General features: G+C 37.5%; 6 protein-coding genes and 1 long non-coding RNA gene across 7 annotated transcripts; 5 read left to right on the plus strand and 2 right to left on the minus strand.

Annotated features, from left to right (window-relative positions):
* The first annotated feature begins 927 nt into the window (after positions 1 to 927).
* LOC110227456 (glutamic acid-rich protein-like) lies at positions 928 to 2,692 on the plus strand. Its single transcript, XM_021021555.1, has 2 exons — positions 928 to 1,929; positions 2,016 to 2,692. The coding sequence occupies exons 1-2, from the start codon at positions 1,857 to 1,859 to the stop codon at positions 2,690 to 2,692; spliced, it is 750 nt and encodes a 249-aa protein (XP_020877214.1). The 5' UTR covers positions 928 to 1,856.
* Positions 2,693 to 2,735: 43 nt separating this feature from the next.
* LOC110227709 lies at positions 2,736 to 3,326 on the plus strand. The gene is made up of 2 exons (XR_002331394.1): positions 2,736 to 2,890; positions 2,985 to 3,326. It is a non-coding gene; the product is annotated as an uncharacterized LOC110227709 (long non-coding RNA).
* A 140-nt stretch (positions 3,327 to 3,466) lies between these two features.
* LOC9308900 lies at positions 3,467 to 4,972 on the plus strand. Its single transcript, XM_002872785.2, has 2 exons — positions 3,467 to 4,568; positions 4,664 to 4,972. Exons 1-2 carry the CDS (start codon positions 4,325 to 4,327, stop codon positions 4,795 to 4,797), a joined length of 378 nt encoding a protein of 125 aa, XP_002872831.1. The 5' UTR covers positions 3,467 to 4,324; the 3' UTR covers positions 4,798 to 4,972.
* Positions 4,973 to 5,190: 218 nt separating this feature from the next.
* On the plus strand, positions 5,191 to 7,297 carry LOC9308901 (thylakoid lumenal 16.5 kDa protein, chloroplastic). The gene is made up of 4 exons (XM_002872786.2): positions 5,191 to 5,674; positions 6,513 to 6,652; positions 6,836 to 6,908; positions 7,013 to 7,297. Exons 1-4 carry the CDS (start codon positions 5,350 to 5,352, stop codon positions 7,120 to 7,122), a joined length of 648 nt encoding a protein of 215 aa, XP_002872832.1. The 5' UTR covers positions 5,191 to 5,349; the 3' UTR covers positions 7,123 to 7,297.
* Positions 7,298 to 7,652: 355 nt separating this feature from the next.
* On the plus strand, positions 7,653 to 9,140 carry LOC9308902 (glutathione S-transferase F2). The gene is made up of 3 exons (XM_002872787.2): positions 7,653 to 8,216; positions 8,329 to 8,377; positions 8,478 to 9,140. The coding sequence occupies exons 1-3, from the start codon at positions 7,953 to 7,955 to the stop codon at positions 8,915 to 8,917; spliced, it is 753 nt and encodes a 250-aa protein (XP_002872833.2). The 5' UTR covers positions 7,653 to 7,952; the 3' UTR covers positions 8,918 to 9,140.
* Positions 9,141 to 10,053: 913 nt separating this feature from the next.
* LOC9308903 (translocase of chloroplast 159, chloroplastic) lies at positions 10,054 to 15,098 on the minus strand. Its single transcript, XM_002874864.2, has 2 exons — positions 14,842 to 15,098; positions 10,054 to 14,765 (listed from the first exon to the last, which is right to left on the minus strand). The coding sequence occupies exons 1-2, from the start codon at positions 14,900 to 14,902 to the stop codon at positions 10,279 to 10,281; spliced, it is 4,548 nt and encodes a 1,515-aa protein (XP_002874910.1). The 5' UTR covers positions 14,903 to 15,098; the 3' UTR covers positions 10,054 to 10,278.
* A 1,911-nt stretch (positions 15,099 to 17,009) lies between these two features.
* Positions 17,010 to 19,261, minus strand: LOC9310978 (xyloglucan 6-xylosyltransferase 2). The gene is made up of 2 exons (XM_021022310.1): positions 17,993 to 19,261; positions 17,010 to 17,658 (listed from the first exon to the last, which is right to left on the minus strand). The coding sequence occupies exons 1-2, from the start codon at positions 19,007 to 19,009 to the stop codon at positions 17,284 to 17,286; spliced, it is 1,392 nt and encodes a 463-aa protein (XP_020877969.1). The 5' UTR covers positions 19,010 to 19,261; the 3' UTR covers positions 17,010 to 17,283.
* Positions 19,262 to 19,559: the final 298 nt, after the last annotated feature.

Below are 19,559 nucleotides of genomic sequence, written 5' to 3' on the forward strand. Positions count from 1 at the left end.
ATGTATTTTTAGGTTTTGGTTATGATATCTTGTTTACTATACTAAATTCGTATTAGTAAACGAAATCTTTTCCGTATTAATGAATGAAATATTTTTGAATATGTTGAGCTTATCGTCTTGGGAATAATATTACCCATATTCTGATTCTAATTTTTTTACCGGAAAAATATTCGCTATTGAGAATATTAATACTCCGAATATATATGCGATGGTTTATACCTAATCGACGGCATGACACTTTATATCGGTATATCATGTGAACTATAGCGTATTTGAAACTATCTTATTCGTTTAGCTATACCCAATTTACCCGTTCTTAGAGAAATAAAGCACGATTAACCTTAAAACGTATGCTGTTAATAATGATGAAATATCGCATCCGTTTATTTTAAATGTTATTAATAATTTGAGTTACATAAATCAAGTTGAAACACATATATATCAATAATAACTATAGCAATATATATCTCATTTTCTTTTTTATATGATCTTTGTGGTTGATTTGATATGATCTTAACAAATAGACTATATTATGGTATGTATTACTTGAGGTTATCCTATACAATTTTATTATACACATAATCATTATTTTTGTAATTAGAGATTATACTATATAATATTATTATACAAACAAAATTGTTAAGATAATAACTACTTATTATGTTTTACTACCAAATCTTTCGAGATTGTATTTAATATTGATATATACAAATATCGGAAACTTTTAAACAATTATTATAAACACAAATTATTACGATAAGAACTACTTATTCTGTTTTACTACCAAATTTTTCGAGATTGTATTGAATATTGATATACAAATATTCTATACTATTAAACAGTTTTCTATTTTTCCGTTTTGCTGATTATAGAAATTTCCGTATTATAATTATTATATATGTCTATATGTTTTGCTCATAGGAAGTTAGATGTTTCCATTTTTTTTTTTGGCTAGAATGAATATGTGAATATATGAATGTTGATATTTTAGCGGAATAATCTGTGGATATCGTTTACGGTTTTTCCTCTTTATGTAATTATATGTTCCATATTATGTTAGTTTCTTTTTTAAAAAAGTATTTAAATGTTATACTAAATATTCTCAGTATTTTATTTGGTAACCGCGAAGTTTGGAGATGAATATAATGTTTTTGTAATATTTACCGATTTTTTTGTGATTGTGTGTGTATCACGACGATTTTAAAATGTTATTTTTCTATAATTATATGACTTTGGTTGAGTCTATCCGTATATATCTCTACCATATACCACCGTGATTAGCGACTAGACATACTCGATTTTTTGTTCCCAGTGTAAGGATCTTTATTAGATAATGACTACAACTTCGTTATGATATTCTTGCTTTATGTAACGATTTAGCCCTTTCTGATCCTTCTCATTACTTAATTTTTCCAGGTGATGAGGTACAGGATGTTTGACGATGTTTCAATCTTGAATTCTTCTAAGACTGATTGGCTTATCCGGGTGCGGGTTCTGAATGTCTGGCACCATGAAGAGCGTGGACTTGGCACAAGTCTAGAAGTAATCCTGTCCGATAGTAAGGTTTGTGAATTAATGTTTTTTTCCTTATATTATGATTGTTGGATTTCTGTTCTAATCATCCTTTTTATGTTTTTCTCTTTTTGTTGGTTTTTTTTGGAAGGGTACAAAGGTGCAGGCTTCGTTTAGAGGATGTGCTTACCATCGTTATGCTTCTAAGATTACTTCTGGTGATTGGTTTGATTTTAAAGATTTTAAGGTTGTTGAGCAGTATGGTTCGTGCAGGGCCACTAATCATCGATACAAAATAATTGTTCTGTACTCAACTGAAATCGATATAGCGTCTGTTATGCGCGATGATTGTTTCTTTGATTTCGTTGATTTTAAAAAAGATAACGGATGGCGTTCATTCTGATGATTACTTGGTTGGTAAGTATTTTAAGATAACGTTTAAATTTATTTGTTAATGGATTAAACATAATTGTGATACTAACATTTATATAAATAATTCTCAGATGTTATCGGGCAAGTCATTCATGTTAGTGAATTTCTAACTTTGGATCGTTTGGATGGTTATAAAAAGGACAACGGTTCCGAGGATGGTGACTCTCTACCAAAATTTTTTTATCTTAAAAGATTGATTAAGACGTACCTAAAGCCTCCTGGAGATATCGTCAAAACTGTGAGTACCGGGTCGTTGGATGGTTACAACAGTGATGATGTCGAAGAGCTGACCGGTGACGGCGATAGTGACGAAGCGTCGTGTACCGAAGACAAAGGTCGTGTAGAAGATGGTCCTGAATATCAGATTGAGAACGATGAACAAGATACTGACACTGACGAGGTCAACGATCGCATTGCGAGTACTGACGATGATGCTTCTGAGGTAAGCGAGGACGAGTACGATTTTGTAGATGACTATGACGAATGCGATGACAGTGATTGTGCGGCTGAGTCCGATGATGATTTCTATGAAGTGGAAGAGGACGATTATGAAGACGGCGTCGAAGATGATGAGGAGGATGTTGACTCAGAATATAGCGTTGTGTCTGAGTCGGAGGAAGAGAACCTCGATGGTTGTGATGGTAAGACGATCGAAGAACGTAAAGCTGTCAAATTGGATGATTATTCCGTGCATCATAAAATCTCTTTTGATCTTTGTGACTCCAGGTACATATTTTTTGTCTTATAACTTAATATGTGAATGTGTTTTTTATATATATATATATATATATTGACACTAAGTTTATGTTGTTGTGTTATAGTAATAATGTCTTGAAGTGTGAATTGGTCGGTTATGAGGCAGTCAATTTCTACAAGTCTTTTAAAAAGTGGCAATACGATGTTATTATTTGTGTGATCCGATGGGGTGTCGTGGACGTGTTTCAAGGTACGTACGCATTTGTATCCTGATTTTTATTTTATTGATTTGCTGTGATTACCATAATCTTCTAGAATAATAATAAGTTTTTAATGTATATTAGATAAGCTAACTATAACTGCAACATAATGCACTCAAATCCGTTTGAATCCTGGCATTCCAGAAGTTGCTGAGTTTAGGACATCGTGAGTCGTTATATTATGAATTCTTAGTTTTACGCGTGTTCTCCATGACTAGCTTATATAATAACGGTTTTAAATTTTTGTTTCGTAATAGGATCTCAAGGAAGCGGACTCGCACAAGTGTTCCAAAGAAGAAATAATTATCTCTGGCTTCTGATTGGGGATATTTTACTTTATGACTTTTTATTCTTATGGGTTTTTTTCCTTTTTACATTTTACAATACTTTGGCCGTTTACGTTCTATTGAAATATCGTATTCTATTGTCACAATCTTATTACTCACATGATATCTTAGATAATTTTGTTGTATCTCATACATAAATGATAATATTGTCAATCGATCGATATTTAGAAACTTCCGATATATAACATATTTATCTTCTATCTCATACGAAATTGCTGCTTGCGATCAAACGAAATATTGATGTTTCGTGTGCCTAGGCGATAGTTTGACTTATAAAAAACAAATTGGATTGACAGTGTATATACTATCAAATAATGCGACGTTATCTCGAGATATTGAGGATTTGATCATCCTAAGTACTCTTTCATATTAACTTTAAACAGTTATTATCCTCTCAATATTCACGTCCAATACTAATGAGATTATTGACGTCATGGTACGTGAATGGCGCGTAATTAGTTCGATATGATTCCTACGAACAACATGTAAAATATAACGTTCGTCAAACCAAATCTTATGATGCTTACTATGTCGGTTTAATTAATAGTATTATATATATTTAACACAAATTGTTAATAAGATATATACTGAACACAAATTGTCAATAATTAAACTTACTGATAATGGTTATAGATATTTACCTTTATCACTACAAGCGAAAATCTATGATAAAGGTAATTTAGCATCTTCGAAAACTCTTCAACTAAACTATATATATAGAGAGCGACATTCCCTTGCTTTCCAAGTTTGAAAAAAACAAACCTTTCTTTGCATCTCTCCTACGATGGCTCATCTACGTTCACATGCTATTAAAAAGAGAATTGGTAAGAGAGAGTGTCTGTTTGATGTTTCTGCTCTGAATCCTTATATTCATGAGTGGAAAATTAAAGTCAAAATTTTAAGAAAGTTCACATGTCCTTTCACTTGATACAAGACCATTGATTTGATCTTAGTTGATAACAAGGTATTTTTTCTACATCATAATATAATTTTTTACCTTTATATATGTTAATATACTGACTAATTAAAAAGATACATATATATCTACATATATAGGGTCAGAAAATACATGCCGCTATGGGTATTGAATTCGAAGACATCTTCTCTATGAGACTGACAGAAATATCATGGATAAGTTTGTCGAGTTTCTCTCTCAGTCGCGTGATTGGAACATTTAGGCCTACCGATCATCGTTTTATGATACACTGGAAATCGACGACTTGGTTTAGGAATATCCAACCTATGAGTTATGACAATTTCTTCAAGTTTGCCTCTTTTGAAGATATTAAAAGCGGCTCTTTGGACACAAATATATGCGTCGGTAAGAAGGCACACCATACCGCCCTCATTTAGTTCAAATATCATAGAAAGTTGTTTGTTCTAATATTGTATTTGATTCAAAAATTCTAAATACAGATCTGATTGGAAGGGTTGTGGCCGTAGGGAATCGGAATGAAGAAGGACCTCCTGACAATGAATGGAATGAGATTTTTTTCGACATCGAAAACATCGACTTACCGCGCAAGGCGCGGATACCTGCCCTAATATAGAGGTAAAAGGATAAGTGCACAACGATGAACTCCACACAAATTATATAACATTTATCACATGTACGCAGTACGTATCATTTTTTTACTTTGTGAATTTCTTAAAAATTTGGGCTTAGCAAGTTAAATCAATTATCAACTAACACATCTTATACCAAAATCTGAAACGCAAAATACTTAAATTTTTCCGACTTTTGATTTATTTATTGTTTCCAAAATATTGTTCTAGCGAATTGAAAATGTAATATAAACTTGCTACCATTGTATGATTTTTTTAAAAAATATATAATTATAACATTCTATTAGTATTTATATTATCAATTTCTCACACACACAAATTATGCTTCATTTTGAGAAAATTTTAAAATATCCAAGAAGAAAAGAAATGAAAAAAAAATAGTGAGAGTGAGTGATTGGAGGAAAATAACACAACGCAACAATCTAACAAAGAGACCTTATCATCATCATCTTCATCACTTAAACCCATACATAATAAAACCATTCCTCTTCGAAAATGCCAAGTACAAATTTCAAAGAAGAAGGAGAGAAGCAAAAATGGCGAAATCACTCCTTTGTTCATCAACCTTAAACCCTTTCTTCTCCACTACTCTCTCTTCTTCGAAGAAGAACCAAATTGCATACTCAGGAAACAGCAAGAACCAGACATCGTCTCTGTTATGCAACAGAAGGGAACTGTCGCTTGGATTTATGAGCAGCTTAGTTGCGATTGGTCTCGTGAGTAATGACAGAAGAAGACACGACGCGAATGCAGCGATTCTTGAAGCTGATGACGATGAAGAGCTTCTGGAGAAAGTGAAGCAAGATCGGAAGAAGAGGATCGAGAGACAAGCTGTTCTTAATTCTGCTGTAAAGGAAAAGGGTACTTCTTCAATTTCCCTCTAATCTTTCATTGAAATTATCAATCTTTCATCTTTGTGTGTGTGTGTTGCATTGAACAGAATACTCTAGTTTTAACAGTTTAATTTGGTTTGTTCGAAGGTCGTTTACATTGAACCTGATCTAGTTTTGTTTCATTTATCTTCCTCCAATGCTACATAACAAAACTGATGGAAAAGTTTACTCTTTTAGAGACAAATGTTTGTTCTTTGTGTTAAGGTCCCAATACTAGTTGGTTTTGTTTCATTTATCTTCCTTCAAGGCCGCATGAAGTAATCAGAACAATCTGATGGAAAAGTTTAGAGACAAATGTTTGTTCTTTGTGTTAAGGTCCCAATACTAGTTGGTTTTGTTTCGTTTATCTTCCTTCAAGGCCGCATGAAATAACCAGAACAAACTGATGGAAAAGCTTTACTCTTTTGAGGACAATTGTGTTTCCTCTTTGTGTTATGGTCTTTGTTAAATGGTTTGTTCCAATGCCATTTAGATTTAACCCTAGTCTGATTTTGTTTCATTTATCTTCCTTCAAGGCCACATGAAGTAATTGGAGCAAATTGATGGAAATTTTGAGAACTCTTTTGGGACAAATGTGCTTTCTCGTTGTGTTATGGTCTTCATAGTTAATTGAAATGTTGTAATGCTACTTGCATTGATCCCTAATCTGATTTGGTTTCCTTTATCTTCCTCCAATGCTACATGAAGTAATCAGAACAAATAAATGGAAAAGTTTTGCTCTTTTGGGGACAAATGTGTTTTTTTTTTAAAAAAAAAATTGTGTTGTGGTCTTCTTGGTTATCAACCTAAAAGCACACATTTTACAGGGTATTTGCAGGATCTTGTTTACAAGTTAAGCAAAGTAGGACAAGCCATTGAGAACAATGATCTACCAGCTGCAGGTTTGGTTTTGGGGAAAGGCATTGATACCGAATGGGTCAAAACCGTTAATTTGGCTTTCACAAAGGTATTTCTTGCTCCTTTTAACTCTTCACAAAGGTCAAATCTATTAGTTCAATGTGGATACAACTGGTTAAAACATAAATATATATATATATATATGTATTGTTTTTCTTTTACATAAGGTAGACATTGTTTAATGGTTATGTTACTGTTTGTTGAAAAGTCCTTCCTTGTGTCCTTGTGACAGTTGAGTACAAGCCCAGAAGAGAATACAGAAGTGGAAGCATTTAATTCATCTTTAGCTTCTCTTATTACATCAGGTCTTGTTCTTCTACCTAACTTTTTCATTCATAAGAATCAAAATTGTCATTAAAACATTGTAATGATCTCCTTGAAACTTGGTTTACGATTCCTTTTTTCGCAGTGAACAAGAACGATATAGAGTCATCGAAGCTTGCTTTCGTGTCATCGGCTGGTGCATTTGAGAAATGGACGACTTTGACAGGTCTTTTGGAACAGCTTAAGGGACTGTGATAGGCTGCTACAAATTCTTTACTTTTTTTTTTTTTTGTATTTTTCGACAGATTTGTCAAAGAGGGTCTTTTTTTCTCCAAATTGTCCTTTGAATAATCCACTTTCTTAACTTCTTTGGTTATATACATTTGATCATGCTTACCATGCATCAATATCAATATGGTTGATTTTTCCATCGAATTCCACATCAAAAGGAACCAAGAAACCATACCAAAACTTCTTTGGTTATCTAAACCAAGTAAAAAAAAGTACTCCCTCTGTTCCAAATTAGAGGATGTTTAAGCCTTTTTTTCTTGTTCCACAATATAAGATTTTTTCAGATTTTTATGCATAATTTATGTTTATTTAGTTTATTTATGATCTTTTGAATTCTGCTGTCCTTTTTTCTATTGGTTAAATTTTTATAAATAAATAAACATTTATTACTTCTTAATCTTTGTGCTTTTAACAAAAGCATCTTATAATTTGGAACAGAGGGAGTAAAAACTAAACACCTTTCCATTTGGTTTTTAAAAAAAAAAAAATGAGAAACCTTTAAAACCGAGAAGGCATACCGACATAGAGCATCACCAAATTACCCGAAACAAAACTGAACCCAAGAAGGAGGCAAGTTACTAGATGAAGTCGGTAGGTGGAAGTTTGAGTCATTTGGCCTTTTCTCAGAATACATTGAATGCTTTATTAAAACTTTATCTCATAACCAATGTAAATGCAAATAATCAAACGTTAATCAATCCAATTCAGCTTTGAAAAATCCTCCAAGAAGAAGAGTCAATATTGGTTGCGACGGTCCTGTAGAGATACTATTAAACATTAATGAGAAAGCAGAAATGCTTCTGTATAAATACCATCACTACTTGTGTCTTATTTCACCACCTTCACCTTCAACATCAAACATCACATCTCTTACTCAGTCTTCAAAGAGTTTCTTAGTAACCAAATCAATGGCAGGTATCAAAGTTTTCGGACACCCAGCTTCCATTGCCACCAGGAGAGTCCTCATCGCCCTCCACGAGAAGAACCTCGACTTTGAGCTCGTTCATATCGAACTCAAAGACGGTGAGCACAAGAAGGAGCCTTTCCTCTCCCGCAACGTAAGTATATCTATCTATCTATCTACGTGTTGTTGTAAGACAAGAGACCAACTGTTTTGATGATCTGGTCGGAATCTTAAGTGTTTTCGGTTTGAACTTCTTTCCTCTTCAGCCTTTTGGACAAGTTCCAGCCTTTGAAGATGGAGACCTCAAGCTCTTCGGTATGAACCTTTTCCATGCATCATCTTCAATCTCAAATCTGATTTGACAATAGGCATTAGAAGGCAAAATCACTAACATGAATTGGATCTTTTTGTGCAGAATCAAGAGCGATTACTCAGTACATAGCTCACCAGTATGAAAACCAAGGAACCAACCTTCTCCAAGCCGACCCCAAGAACATATCTCAGTACGCAATCATGGCCATTGGAATGCAAGTAGAAGCTCATCAGTTCGACCCAGTGGCTTCAAAGCTTGCTTGGGAACAATTATTCAAGTCCATCTACGGCTTGACCACAGACCAAGCTGTTGTTGCAGAAGAAGAAGCTAAGTTAGCCAAGGTCCTTGATGTCTACGAGGCTAGGTTGAAGGAGTTCAAGTACTTGGCTGGTGACACTTTCACTTTGACTGATCTTCACCACATTCCCGCCATTCAATACCTGCTCGGAACTCCCACCAAGAAGCTCTTCACCGAGCGTCCACGTGTCAACGAGTGGGTGGCTGAGATCACCAAGAGGCCAGCTTCAGAGAAGGTTCTGTGAGAAATTTCTAAAAGGAAAATATGGTTTTGCTTCAGTCACAGTAATAATGCTAAAATTAAATAAGCGGCTACCTCATTGCCCAATTTCTCAGTACTTTCTTTCTGTTGTATCCTCTGTTTTTGTTTCAGTTATGTGAGTGTGTGTATGTTCTCGAGAGTATCTTTGGCAAAAACTATTTATCTAATCTTCAAGCTCTTCTAAAATAAATCAATTAGTTCACTAATGCAAAGATTGCAATGTCTTAACTATGGAGTTACTGACTAGCGAGAATAGTATACAAGGACTTTAGTATTGTGGAAATCTTACTTTGGAACGTTTCTCCTGGGGAAAGAAGTTTACTTAAGACTTTGGACGTTCTTATCCTGAAAGTTTCCTTGCTTTATCAGGTCTGAAAATGACAAGTAATATAGACGTTAGATTCAAATCAGACAAAACAAAACACATCAGATTTCTGGACCTATTCAAGTCTCTATAAATTACAGAAACGATTAGAGCAGTAAGTTTGAGTGTTTTCACCATCAATCACGGATCTTCTCTGACTCAGCAACGGGAAAAGACACAAGACGCAAAAAGAGAGGTAGATATAAATCCTAAGCCAGATCGATTAAACTGAATTGGTTTGTACCTTGACCGCCTCATGTTTGTCTCCAATGGTTTCCTCGTCTCATCCCTCCCTCTGATGACTTTGTGGCTACCCAAAGAATTGTGAGTAAAGCCAGCCATATATTTGCAGACTCTGGTCATCCTTAAGTTAGAGACTTTGCTACATCAAATATTCACATAATCCACCAAGAAAGCAAGAAATAGCCTTTATTCAGAGTTTGTCTGTTATTATCATCCAGCTTACTTCACCACGATAATCCAATAATTTCCGGAGGTTATACAGATTGAAAATCTATCACAAAGCATTTTTATAAAACACATACCATTGCCTTCAAGGTATCAAGGAAGAACAGTAAGATCCTGGTGAAGAACACAATGAGATAAGGGTTCTAGCACAAAATCTTATGAACAGGGTATGCAGCTGCTTAAAAGATTCTTCAACGAGCGTTTACTATCTTCTGCAGAAATTTAAGAAACAAATTAGCAAACTCAAGCCAAGCAACATCATTAACATGAGAAGTAGAACCAAAAGAAGACTGAACTAGGCTCCATTATCTGAAGAACAGCAAGAGAAGCTGAGAAGGGCTACTGAAATTGAAGAATTACTGATACATGATAAATCCGACGGGAACCTCTCAACAGAACCAAAATACAACTTTGATAAACTTCAACAAAGTTTTTATTAAAGTGGGGAAAAAACATGAACTAAAAACCAGTAATATAAAAAAAAGATCCTTCGGCAGCATTCATCCGCATATTTAGTACATGCTGTACTTGTCGTTTGTCGCGTCTGGTCGAATGCTCTTGTAGATGGACATGGCAATTGGAAGAATGGCCGTGAGAGCAATCTGCAACTGATCTGAGCTGCTGGTTCTGACTGTGATCTGTCCGCTCATCTTGTTGTTAAGTCCTGCACGAAGCGCGATCTTTGAGTTCCTTCCAACAGAGAGTTGAGATTGGAGATTGGCTCCTAGGGCTAAATCACCTCTCCACTTCACCAAAGACAGCCCAAAAGAAGATTGGTCCTGTCCAATTGGGAAATCAGCTTCCCTAAGCCTGACCTCAAGGTTCGCACCATAGGCCGAATCTCCCTGTGATCGCATTGTCCCAGTGCTGCCCACAAGCACAAACCTTTTCCCCAGTGCTATTTGGTCCTCGAGTTTGACACCAGTGGCGATGTTCTCTCCCAAGAATGTCACTGACCCTCCAACAGTTGTCTTGTTCTTCCTCAAGTTCTTGAATTTGGTTTCTCCTCTGACCACATATGCCAGCTGCTTACCTACATTCTGAATATCAAACCCTGCCATGGTGGATCCATTCTCGCCGTGCTTAGCAGACACCGAGGAGTCCAGATGAATGTTGAACTCTTTCTTGTCCTTGGTGACTTGGACAGTAGCTGTGGCAGGGAACCGGCTTGCTACAGCAAGACTGAGTTCTGCATTGACGCCGTCATATCCACAGTCATGGTCCCAACCATGGGTGTCCAACACTGGCCTGGTTAGGAGTTGTGAAGTGGGTTCAAGAAATCGGTATCGGTAAGCTGAGTTATCACTATCAAATGAAGGTGGCAAAACCATATCGGGTAATGGAACTGGCACTGCAGCTGGAGCCCCGTTTTCTGGATCATCTTCTTCTCCCGGATAACCAAACTCACTCTCACCCACCTTCTTCCCGTTTTTCTTCATTTCTTTCATCCTCTTCAATTCCTCTCTCCATTGCTTCTTCTGCAGGAGCTTTACCCGGTAATCATACTCCTCGAAATATGCCTTTCTCTGTTCCTTTGAGAGTTTTGCAAGTTGGGTTTTTCGAAGAGGCTTAAATGGTGGCAGCTGGTCATACTCATCATCTTCCCCATCTTCCTGCTCAGAATCAGACACATCATCAATTTCGATATCAGAGTCAACACTATCACCACCTTGGTCTCCGGGGAGCTTAGGATGTGCACGGGACTGCAACAGCCAAGACAACAAGTAAGGGAGAGGCGGGGATCGAACTCGGAAACCGAATACTTTACGATGATCCAATGGTTCTTGAGGCTTCAAAAGAGAATTAGCTTCTGACAAAACCTTCAGGGAGTAACACAATAGCAACAGCTGGGGTCTCCAAGTTTGGCCATTCGGGAGAACCTTCACTCCCTCCCGGTTCTTCCTACACAAGGGGTGATTCTCAACAAGAGAAACTGGATTCATCAGACTTGGATTCATCAAGCGCAGATCTCCAACGGCCTGCCCTATAGACTGTTGCACAATATGTGAGCACTGTGCTACAAACACATCATAGCTCAATGGGGTGCCAGATGGGCCATCAGGAGGGGCAGAAGCAGCATGGGTCAATGTTACTATAGCGTTTTTCCATATTGATGTACCGAGAGAAGCAGTAATCGTCCTTAGCAAGGGCATATTGTTCAAGTCCCTGGTCTGGGTGTCAAGACGATCTACATATAGTACAATATCAGGGGGACACTTCTTCATTACCTTCTTTACAGAGGACAACATTTTTGCATTTGCACTTTGATCCATCGCAGCAGACTTCAAACCCGGAGTATCAATAAAGGTAATCTTGACACCACCCACGGTTTCAGAAATTTCTCTAACCGAAGTGGTTGAGAGCCCAAAAGCATCAATGGACGCCTTCTGATTTCCCAAAATGGAGTTTATAGTAGCACTTTTTCCCACCCCAGCTTTTCCAAGGACCAGTATGTTTAGAGAGAAGTTCAAATCTTCGTTGCCCTCAGCCTCAGACTCCACAGCCTTCTTCTTCGCAGCATCAAGACTGAAAAACTGCCCTGTTTGTCTCCCAGCAAGTAGTGCAAGACGGTAAAGAACCTGCGCTGCGATTGAATCTTCTGCCGAATGCCCCAACTTTTGCAAAAGCCGCAAAAACTTCACACGGAGACTTTGCAACTTTTCTAATTTCTCTTTCTCTTCCTCGCTCAAGTTAACCTCAGTCTCATCTGCCATTGTGACATTAGGATTGGAAAAGATGTTGGAACGGTTTGCACGTGGAGCTGCTGCAGGTTTCAAGGGCCTTAACGATGAACTCAAACCAGCAGGTCGATCCATAGAGAAAAGCTTCGTGCCATCCTGAGATGTTATGGTAAAGTTGCCACCTTCTGAACTTCCACCACCAGTGGCTGCCTTCAAAAGCGCAGCCAAAGCTGCAGAATCAAACATTTTCTCCTCACCTTCATCCTCTGTGTCTACATCCTCGTCAGAATCGGTGACAATCTGGCCATCAATCCTATCTGACATATTGTTAGAAATGTTTGCTTCGTCAGAATGTGCCTCTATACCAGAAGAAGCCTTTTCCAGCTCTGCTAAGAACTGTTTTGCAGCTTCAGAACTCCCAAATATCATCTCTTCAGTTTCTTCTTCACTTTCAGACCCATCAACCCTGGTAACACCTTCGCCAGAAGGTTCCTGGTCCACTTCCTTACCTTCAAAGCTAAACTCACGAGAAGAAACAATGTCTTCGGCTGGGAGCTTGTTTCCACCCTCTTCAGCATTGTCCCCTTCGAAAACTTCCCGAACTTCTGGGTTTTGGTTTGCTTCAAACTGTGACTGAGCTGCAGGATTTGAATCCTCTTTTGCATCAACCGAACCCACTGTTAAACTTTCAGAAACGGGCGATTCTTCTACTTCCACACCTACTTTTGGTTCGTCAGGCTCTACTTTGGCTGCCCCTGACATTTCCTTAGCAGCCAATTCAAAATTTCCATCATATGCAGCAGTCAGGTCATCAGGTTCCTCAATATTTGGGATGGTCTTGTCAACCTCATCATCTCCATCATCTTCCTTAATTACAGCCTCCTTCGCCGCCCTGACAACCACAACCCCTGGCTCTGCAACATTGATATCAGCATCAACAGATTCCACCACAGATGAATCAACCACAGAGTCTCCTTCACTAGTCAACTTCTCTCCTCCCTCCTCAGTGGCTTTAACAGATTCACGTTCAACTCCATCACCTTCAACTTGGCCAACTGGATCAAACTTATTATGCACATCAGTGATCTTACCATCAGTTTCCAGCACCTCACTTGCCTCTACGTCTCCAACAACAACAACCCCTGGCTTTGCCACATCTACATTCACAGCTTTTATAGCAGATGAGTCCACCACAAAGTCTCCTTTGTTGGTTAACTTAACACCTTCTTCTTCATCATCGACTACGCCACTGAACACACTCTCCTCCTCTTTGGTTCCATTGTCAGCTACTGCAGTAGCTGCCTTGATTACCTCAGCATAAGTCATACCCTTCTCCAATCCGTTAGTTTGTTCCACATCCTTTGGTTCAGTCCCGCTCTCGACAGCTACCACCTCTGGCTCTGCAGCATTGGTATCCACAGATTCTAATTTAGAGGAGTCTGCTCCGCTACTCAATTTTTCTTCTACCTCCTCAATGGCCTTATCAGACACAGGTTCCAATTCACCACCATCATCATCCCCAATTTGATCAAACTTATTTGCCACTTCAAGAGTTTCAGCATCAGCATTAATGTTCAACTCCTCACTTCCCTCTGCGTCTCCTACAACAGCCACCCCTGGTTTTGCCACATAAACATGCACAGATTCTACAGGGGACGAGTCCACTATGACGTCTCCTTTATCAGTTAACTTCACACCCTCTTCTTCAATGACATAATCACTTTTATCGTCAACATCAACTTTTCCACTCAACTCACTCTCCTCCTCATTGGCTCCACTTGCCTGTGTTACCTCATCAACTTTTTTTGCTCCAACATCTTCTTCTCCCACATCCTTCACTTTACTCTCACTCTCCCTTTCTGGATTCTCATCCACCACTATTCCATCTGTGGAAGCCTGTTTCTCTCCAACATCAACACTCCCATTTTCAATCTTACTCTCACCATCGTCTTTAATATCTTCCACGTCCTCATTAACCTTCTTATTCTCCTCCACAACCACTAGACCATCAGAAACAGCCTCCGGCTTCGGAGATAGCAATGACACACCATCTTCCTCAATTGTACCATCAGAAACAACCTCAGGCTTCGGAGTAGCCTCGGGAATAGCAGAATCATCCACCTCGTCAGAAACTTTCCCGTCACCCTCCAAATTCGGCTTCTCCTTATCAGATAAATCATCAGCTCCAACCTTATCCGAATTACCAGACAAAGCCTCCGACGAGGAATCCAACTCCTTGGCACTACTCACAGCACCACCATCCTCCTTATCGGCGGCTGCAGCAGCAGCGGCGGCGACAACAGAAGCATAGGTTTTTCCTGTAACAAAATCCCTTCCGATAAAAACCCTATTCCCAAAAACGCAGATTAAAGAAGATAGAAACGAGAAAGAAACCTGATTTCCCCGAAGCGTAGAAGGGGTTCGTTGGTTCTGGAGTTGCCGACTTAGAGTCCATTTCCGCTTTGCTACTGAGAATTTATCGAACTCTCTCTCCACCAAACTTGTGGAGGAAGGAGATAGCGATAGATAGGGTTTAGAGGAATTAACCCTTTTTGTGTGAAGATTTTTATGATTGAGAAATTGGCTGCTCTCTTTTGAACAAGAGAGAATTGGGAGAGAGATAAGGTCAGTGAGCGAACAAAAAATGACTCTCTTTTTCCTTTGCTTTGGGATTTTATCTTCTCAGTTTGGTTTTGAGGATGATGACGAAATTACCAAATTACCCTCGATTCTAAGTTGGTGAAGTTTCCAAGGCTCTCTCTATGTGCTGCTGCGCTCTAAAACGCTGACGTTTTATTGGCTCAACTCCGTGTTCAAAAAATCACTAGGCGCTAGTCGGTAGGTCCGAACATAAGTACTCGTTATTCGCTTTGTACCCGCTACTCGGTTCGTACTTGCCTTAAAAATTCAAGTACTCGCTATAGTCAAGTCGAGTAACAATTAAGTAAATTCTACTACTTGCAAGTAAGGATCAAGTACCAAATATCATAATTTTTTTTTATATTTGCCCTGTTACTCGCTCTGTTTTAATACTTGCCCGACTCGTTATTTGATACTTGATACAATAATTACTTGTACCCGTGATTTGTTGCTATTTCCCTTCTCTTGATTTCAAATAAGTGAAACTAACAATACAACATAGTAATGTCCATTAAACCCAATAGTAAAACTCTAGCCCAAGTAGTATTAGATTGCTTTTATATTCAAATTCTTTAGTTCAAGTACAAGTACTTGCAAGTAACAAGCCGAGTCAAGTTACTTTGCAAGTAACAAGTCGGGTCAAGTTACTTGCAAGTAATAAGATTTGAAACGAGTACTTATTATAGCAAGTACTTGCTCAGACGAGTCAAGTATCAAACCTAAATTTCAATTACTTATACGGACTAAGGCGGGTCACAAGTACTTAAAAATTAGCAAGTACTTGCCTTGTGCCCAGCCCTACTAGTCGGGCGGTGAGAGTGGACCTAACGCCTAGCAAGAAAATCGGAGATTAAACGGGATTTAATCGGGGATTAGTTTTAGGACTATTTAATATTTTCAAAACATATTAATCAATTAAAATTAAGAAATTTATATTGTTTTTAAAATTGCATTAAACACATGAAAACAAGATTTTAAGCTCAAATTTATGATTTTTATACAAATTACGAATATATAGGACGTTTTAAATTTTAGATATATAAAAAAAAAGGGCTAGGCACCATCTAGGCAGACAAAAAATCGGACCAGCGATTTTTATTACCGATTTGGAAAAAATTGTCGTTGTTCCCCTCCGATCAGCGCCTAAGCGGCCGATTTTTAGAACAGGGGCTCAACCCAAACAAAATACGTATAAACAGTTTTTTTTTTCTTTTTTTTTTGAAGAAGTAATAATCATTTGTGGTTAAAATTTGAAAAATAATGTTTATTTTTGATAAGTTTTTGTCAAGAATTTTCAAGAAATTTTGAATAAAAATAGAAAAATAATGTTAATATTTTATTCTCTTTTTGAAAATATTTACTGTTTAATCTTCTGCTTTTATTATGCAAAATTCTCCAAATGTTAAAAACTTCCCCCAATGGAAAATGTTTGATGAGCTTACTAAATCTAGGGTTTTTGAAGTCATGAGAATTAGGGTTTTGATATATCTTCTCTTTACTAAAAACAAAAAACCACACACACAAAACCAAAAAAAAAAATAATAATAATAATTATAAATGAGATAACATTTGAGATTGCGTTTTATAAAGAAGAAAGAAATCTTTTTTGTATCTTTGTTGATTCTCCCAACCCGAAATTGCTTGGCCACAAACTATTTTTCCCACCATTATCTACGAATTATCTTGGATTTTTGTATATTATGGATTCCATATATTAGGCCGGGATTATAGTTTTCACATGGGCTTTTTATAAGGCCTATCCATAATAACAGCCCGTATTTTCGTAAAAAAAAACCCCATACTACATAAGAATCTGACCACATACCAAATTTAATTTTTTGAACTATACTCAATATGATTTTTGACATTTACATACCAAAAATAAATAATTAGTTGATAGTTTAGTTAAATAAGAAATCAGGTTTTTTAAAAAAGTTCTTGAATTAAATTAACACAGATTATTGATCCATGAAGCTACAAAATCTCAAGTTCTAATGGATTACAAAATAAAAAAGGAAGAAAAACAACATTTTGATTTCGTAATAGAACTCTAGAAGTAGAGACAACGTAAAACCAAAGAATAAACTGATGTCTCTGCACAATACTTTTATCATCCATCTTAGTACAACAAGAAGCAAAGACGTAAGACATAAATATGGCAAGTAACAGAGCACAAATCCTAAACGCAGATCCGATTCAAACTTGATTGGTTTGTACCTTAACCGCCTTAAATGCCGGGTGAAGCAACCCGAGCTCGTCTTTCATCTCCAACGGATTGCTAGTCTCGTTTCGCACTCTCTTGACTTTGCGACTAGCCAAAGATTTGTGAGTGAAACCATAGATTTGCAGAATCTGGTTATCTCCAAAGTTAAAGGCTCTGTCCATTTGTTTTAGACAACGTTCCACCGGGTAATCACCAAATTTCCCACAGGGTTTGCAACCGACAAAGTGAGTCACCAATGGCCATCTGTGATCGCCTAGACCCGGGTGGTAGTTTTCTATCATTTCTTCATATCGGTCCACAAGAATCCCCCAGTAACCGTGAAGATAGTATCCACTTTCTAGGTACACCTATAACAACAGTGCAGTGGCTCAAATAAGTAGCTCAACAAAATCCAAACCAAGCAAAGATTTGAGTTTACTTCAATAATAGACCTTACACAGATGTTAGAAACCACAAGATGCAACTCACATTGTCATTTGGGATGACCAATAGACATAATAAACAACAAAGTGCAACTCACATTGTTATTTGTGAGCCAAAAAACGATCTTTACGTGATCAAGAGATGTTATAAACGGACGAGACATCTAAAGTTTCCAAATTTAGAAAAAATTTTCAGATCAAACCAATGATGAAATGGAATCAAGTTCACAGCTTTAAACCAGTCAAATTCAGTTCGTACCTTACTGCCCCAAGCGTCTCGCTGAGTAGCCAACAAATAAACCATAGCAGACTGATCATCAGCTTCGAACACCGGCCTATCCTTGAGCTCACGGGTCAAAACCTTACCCGCTTCCTCACGGATCTTCCCTTTAGGACCCATAGGAGCCCAAGTATCAAGCAAATCAAGTGCCCATTGATTGTTCCTAAGCAAGAAACTCCCAGTATTCAACCCAATCCAATTCTTCTGATCATAAACCATCTCATTCCATCCATGCATCACCAGATTGTAATCTTTATACCTCTCCCATGGAAGCTCAAAAGCCATATCCGTAAACATAGCATCACTATCCATCCACCAAAGAAACTCAATCTCAGGATGTGACAACAAAAGCTTCCTAATCAATGGTAGCTTTGCCCAAAAACCAGCCATCTCCGCATCAAGAAGAGCCATATTATAGAAGATCTCGATCCCATGTAGCCTACAGTAATCGATCTTGTTCTTGATCGATTTCAAGAGGTAATGATCACCGACAGGATTCTCACATGGTTTTGGCGCCGAACCAGTAACCAAAAGGACACGTGGCTTGTTTGGTCCGATGAAATTAGGGAAGCTAGGGTTCTTAGCTAACCAATCGGATCTCTGCTCATCCCAATCTGATATCTTGGGTCCGAGAGTGTAAGGTTTATTCGGGTCGGGTTTTTCTTCTTCACCTTCGTCAACGAATATCTTGTTGATGTCAAACGTCTCATAGTTATTACTCCCACCGGAATTACCTCCACCGTCACCGGAGGAAGAAGAAGAATCTCCTCCGGTCTGGATTTCTTCAAGAACACGGTGAGGCTCTCCTCGTTTGCGTGCGTGGAAATGTTGACGGATCTCGTCAAGATCTTGCTCCGGAGTTCCGAATTTACCGGCGCCGATTGTGCTACGTAGGACAACTACGGTGAGAACAAGACAGAGAATCGTTACCTTTAATTGACGTAATGCTCTTTGGATTCTCCGGCACCGGTAAGCTCCTAAACACCTTTCAATCATCTTCTTCTTCTTCTTTCTTCTTAGAGGTTTCTCTGTAAAGATTTGTGCTTTGTGTGTTTTTAAGAGAAGATCTGAGTTTCCATTAATGTCAGAGATTCGAATTTGATAATCTGTTAATTACCAAAGTTACTACTAGAAGAAGAGAAGAGGAGAGAGTTTTTGTGTTTTGGACACGACAGTTAAGATTGTCTGATTTCACTTAATTGTCGGTGGTAGTGCTGTGTTAGTAGTGTTGTTGACACATGGCGAGATTGTAGATAGTGTGATTTGTGATCAATTATCTTGACCGTTGATGAAGTTATAGATCTATAAAAAACTAAAAATCTATGAGCGTTGAAAAGTCAACTCGTTGTTGTTTTTTGTAGTTTTAGTGGAAAACTCGTTTTTTTTTTTTTTTATATATAGAAAACTAGTTGAAAAGAAGGAGCATAAATAGCAAAATATTTTCAACTTATTTGATATAGTTATATTACTAATTAGAGGTTAGTAAGTTACCCAAATGACTTTTGGAATTCATTATATTGAGATATGTTTTTTTAAAAATGGTCTT

This window comes from Arabidopsis lyrata, assembly GCF_000004255.2.
Source record: "Arabidopsis lyrata subsp. lyrata unplaced genomic scaffold ARALYscaffold_6, whole genome shotgun sequence".
NCBI lineage: Eukaryota > Viridiplantae > Streptophyta > Magnoliopsida > Brassicales > Brassicaceae > Arabidopsis > Arabidopsis lyrata.

Excerpts from the sequence above, each read along its gene's own strand:
- LOC9310978 (XM_021022310.1), bottom strand. The coding sequence starts at position 19,009 with ATGATTGAAAGGTGTTTAGGAGCTTACCGGTGCCGGAGAATCCAAAGA. Across the intron at positions 17,659-17,992 it reads GAGACGCTTGGGGCAGTAAG|GTGTACCTAGAAAGTGGATA; the intron begins GTACGAACTGAA and ends CTGTTGTTATAG.
- LOC110227456 (XM_021021555.1), top strand. The coding sequence starts at position 1,857 with ATGATTGTTTCTTTGATTTCGTTGATTTTAAAAAAGATAACGGATGGC. Across the intron at positions 1,930-2,015 it reads TTCTGATGATTACTTGGTTG|ATGTTATCGGGCAAGTCATT; the intron begins GTAAGTATTTTA and ends AATAATTCTCAG.
- LOC9308900 (XM_002872785.2), top strand. The coding sequence starts at position 4,325 with ATGGGTATTGAATTCGAAGACATCTTCTCTATGAGACTGACAGAAATA. Across the intron at positions 4,569-4,663 it reads GGACACAAATATATGCGTCG|ATCTGATTGGAAGGGTTGTG; the intron begins GTAAGAAGGCAC and ends TTCTAAATACAG.
- LOC9308903 (XM_002874864.2), bottom strand. The coding sequence starts at position 14,902 with ATGGACTCTAAGTCGGCAACTCCAGAACCAACGAACCCCTTCTACGCT. Across the intron at positions 14,766-14,841 it reads CTACGCTTCGGGGAAATCAG|GAAAAACCTATGCTTCTGTT; the intron begins GTTTCTTTCTCG and ends ATTTTGTTACAG.
- LOC9308901 (XM_002872786.2), top strand. The coding sequence starts at position 5,350 with ATGGCGAAATCACTCCTTTGTTCATCAACCTTAAACCCTTTCTTCTCC. Across the intron at positions 6,653-6,835 it reads TTAATTTGGCTTTCACAAAG|TTGAGTACAAGCCCAGAAGA; the intron begins GTATTTCTTGCT and ends TCCTTGTGACAG. Across the intron at positions 6,909-7,012 it reads AGCTTCTCTTATTACATCAG|TGAACAAGAACGATATAGAG; the intron begins GTCTTGTTCTTC and ends CTTTTTTCGCAG.
- LOC9308902 (XM_002872787.2), top strand. The coding sequence starts at position 7,953 with ATGCTTCTGTATAAATACCATCACTACTTGTGTCTTATTTCACCACCT. Across the intron at positions 8,217-8,328 it reads AGCCTTTCCTCTCCCGCAAC|CCTTTTGGACAAGTTCCAGC; the intron begins GTAAGTATATCT and ends TTTCCTCTTCAG. Across the intron at positions 8,378-8,477 it reads TGGAGACCTCAAGCTCTTCG|AATCAAGAGCGATTACTCAG; the intron begins GTATGAACCTTT and ends CTTTTTGTGCAG.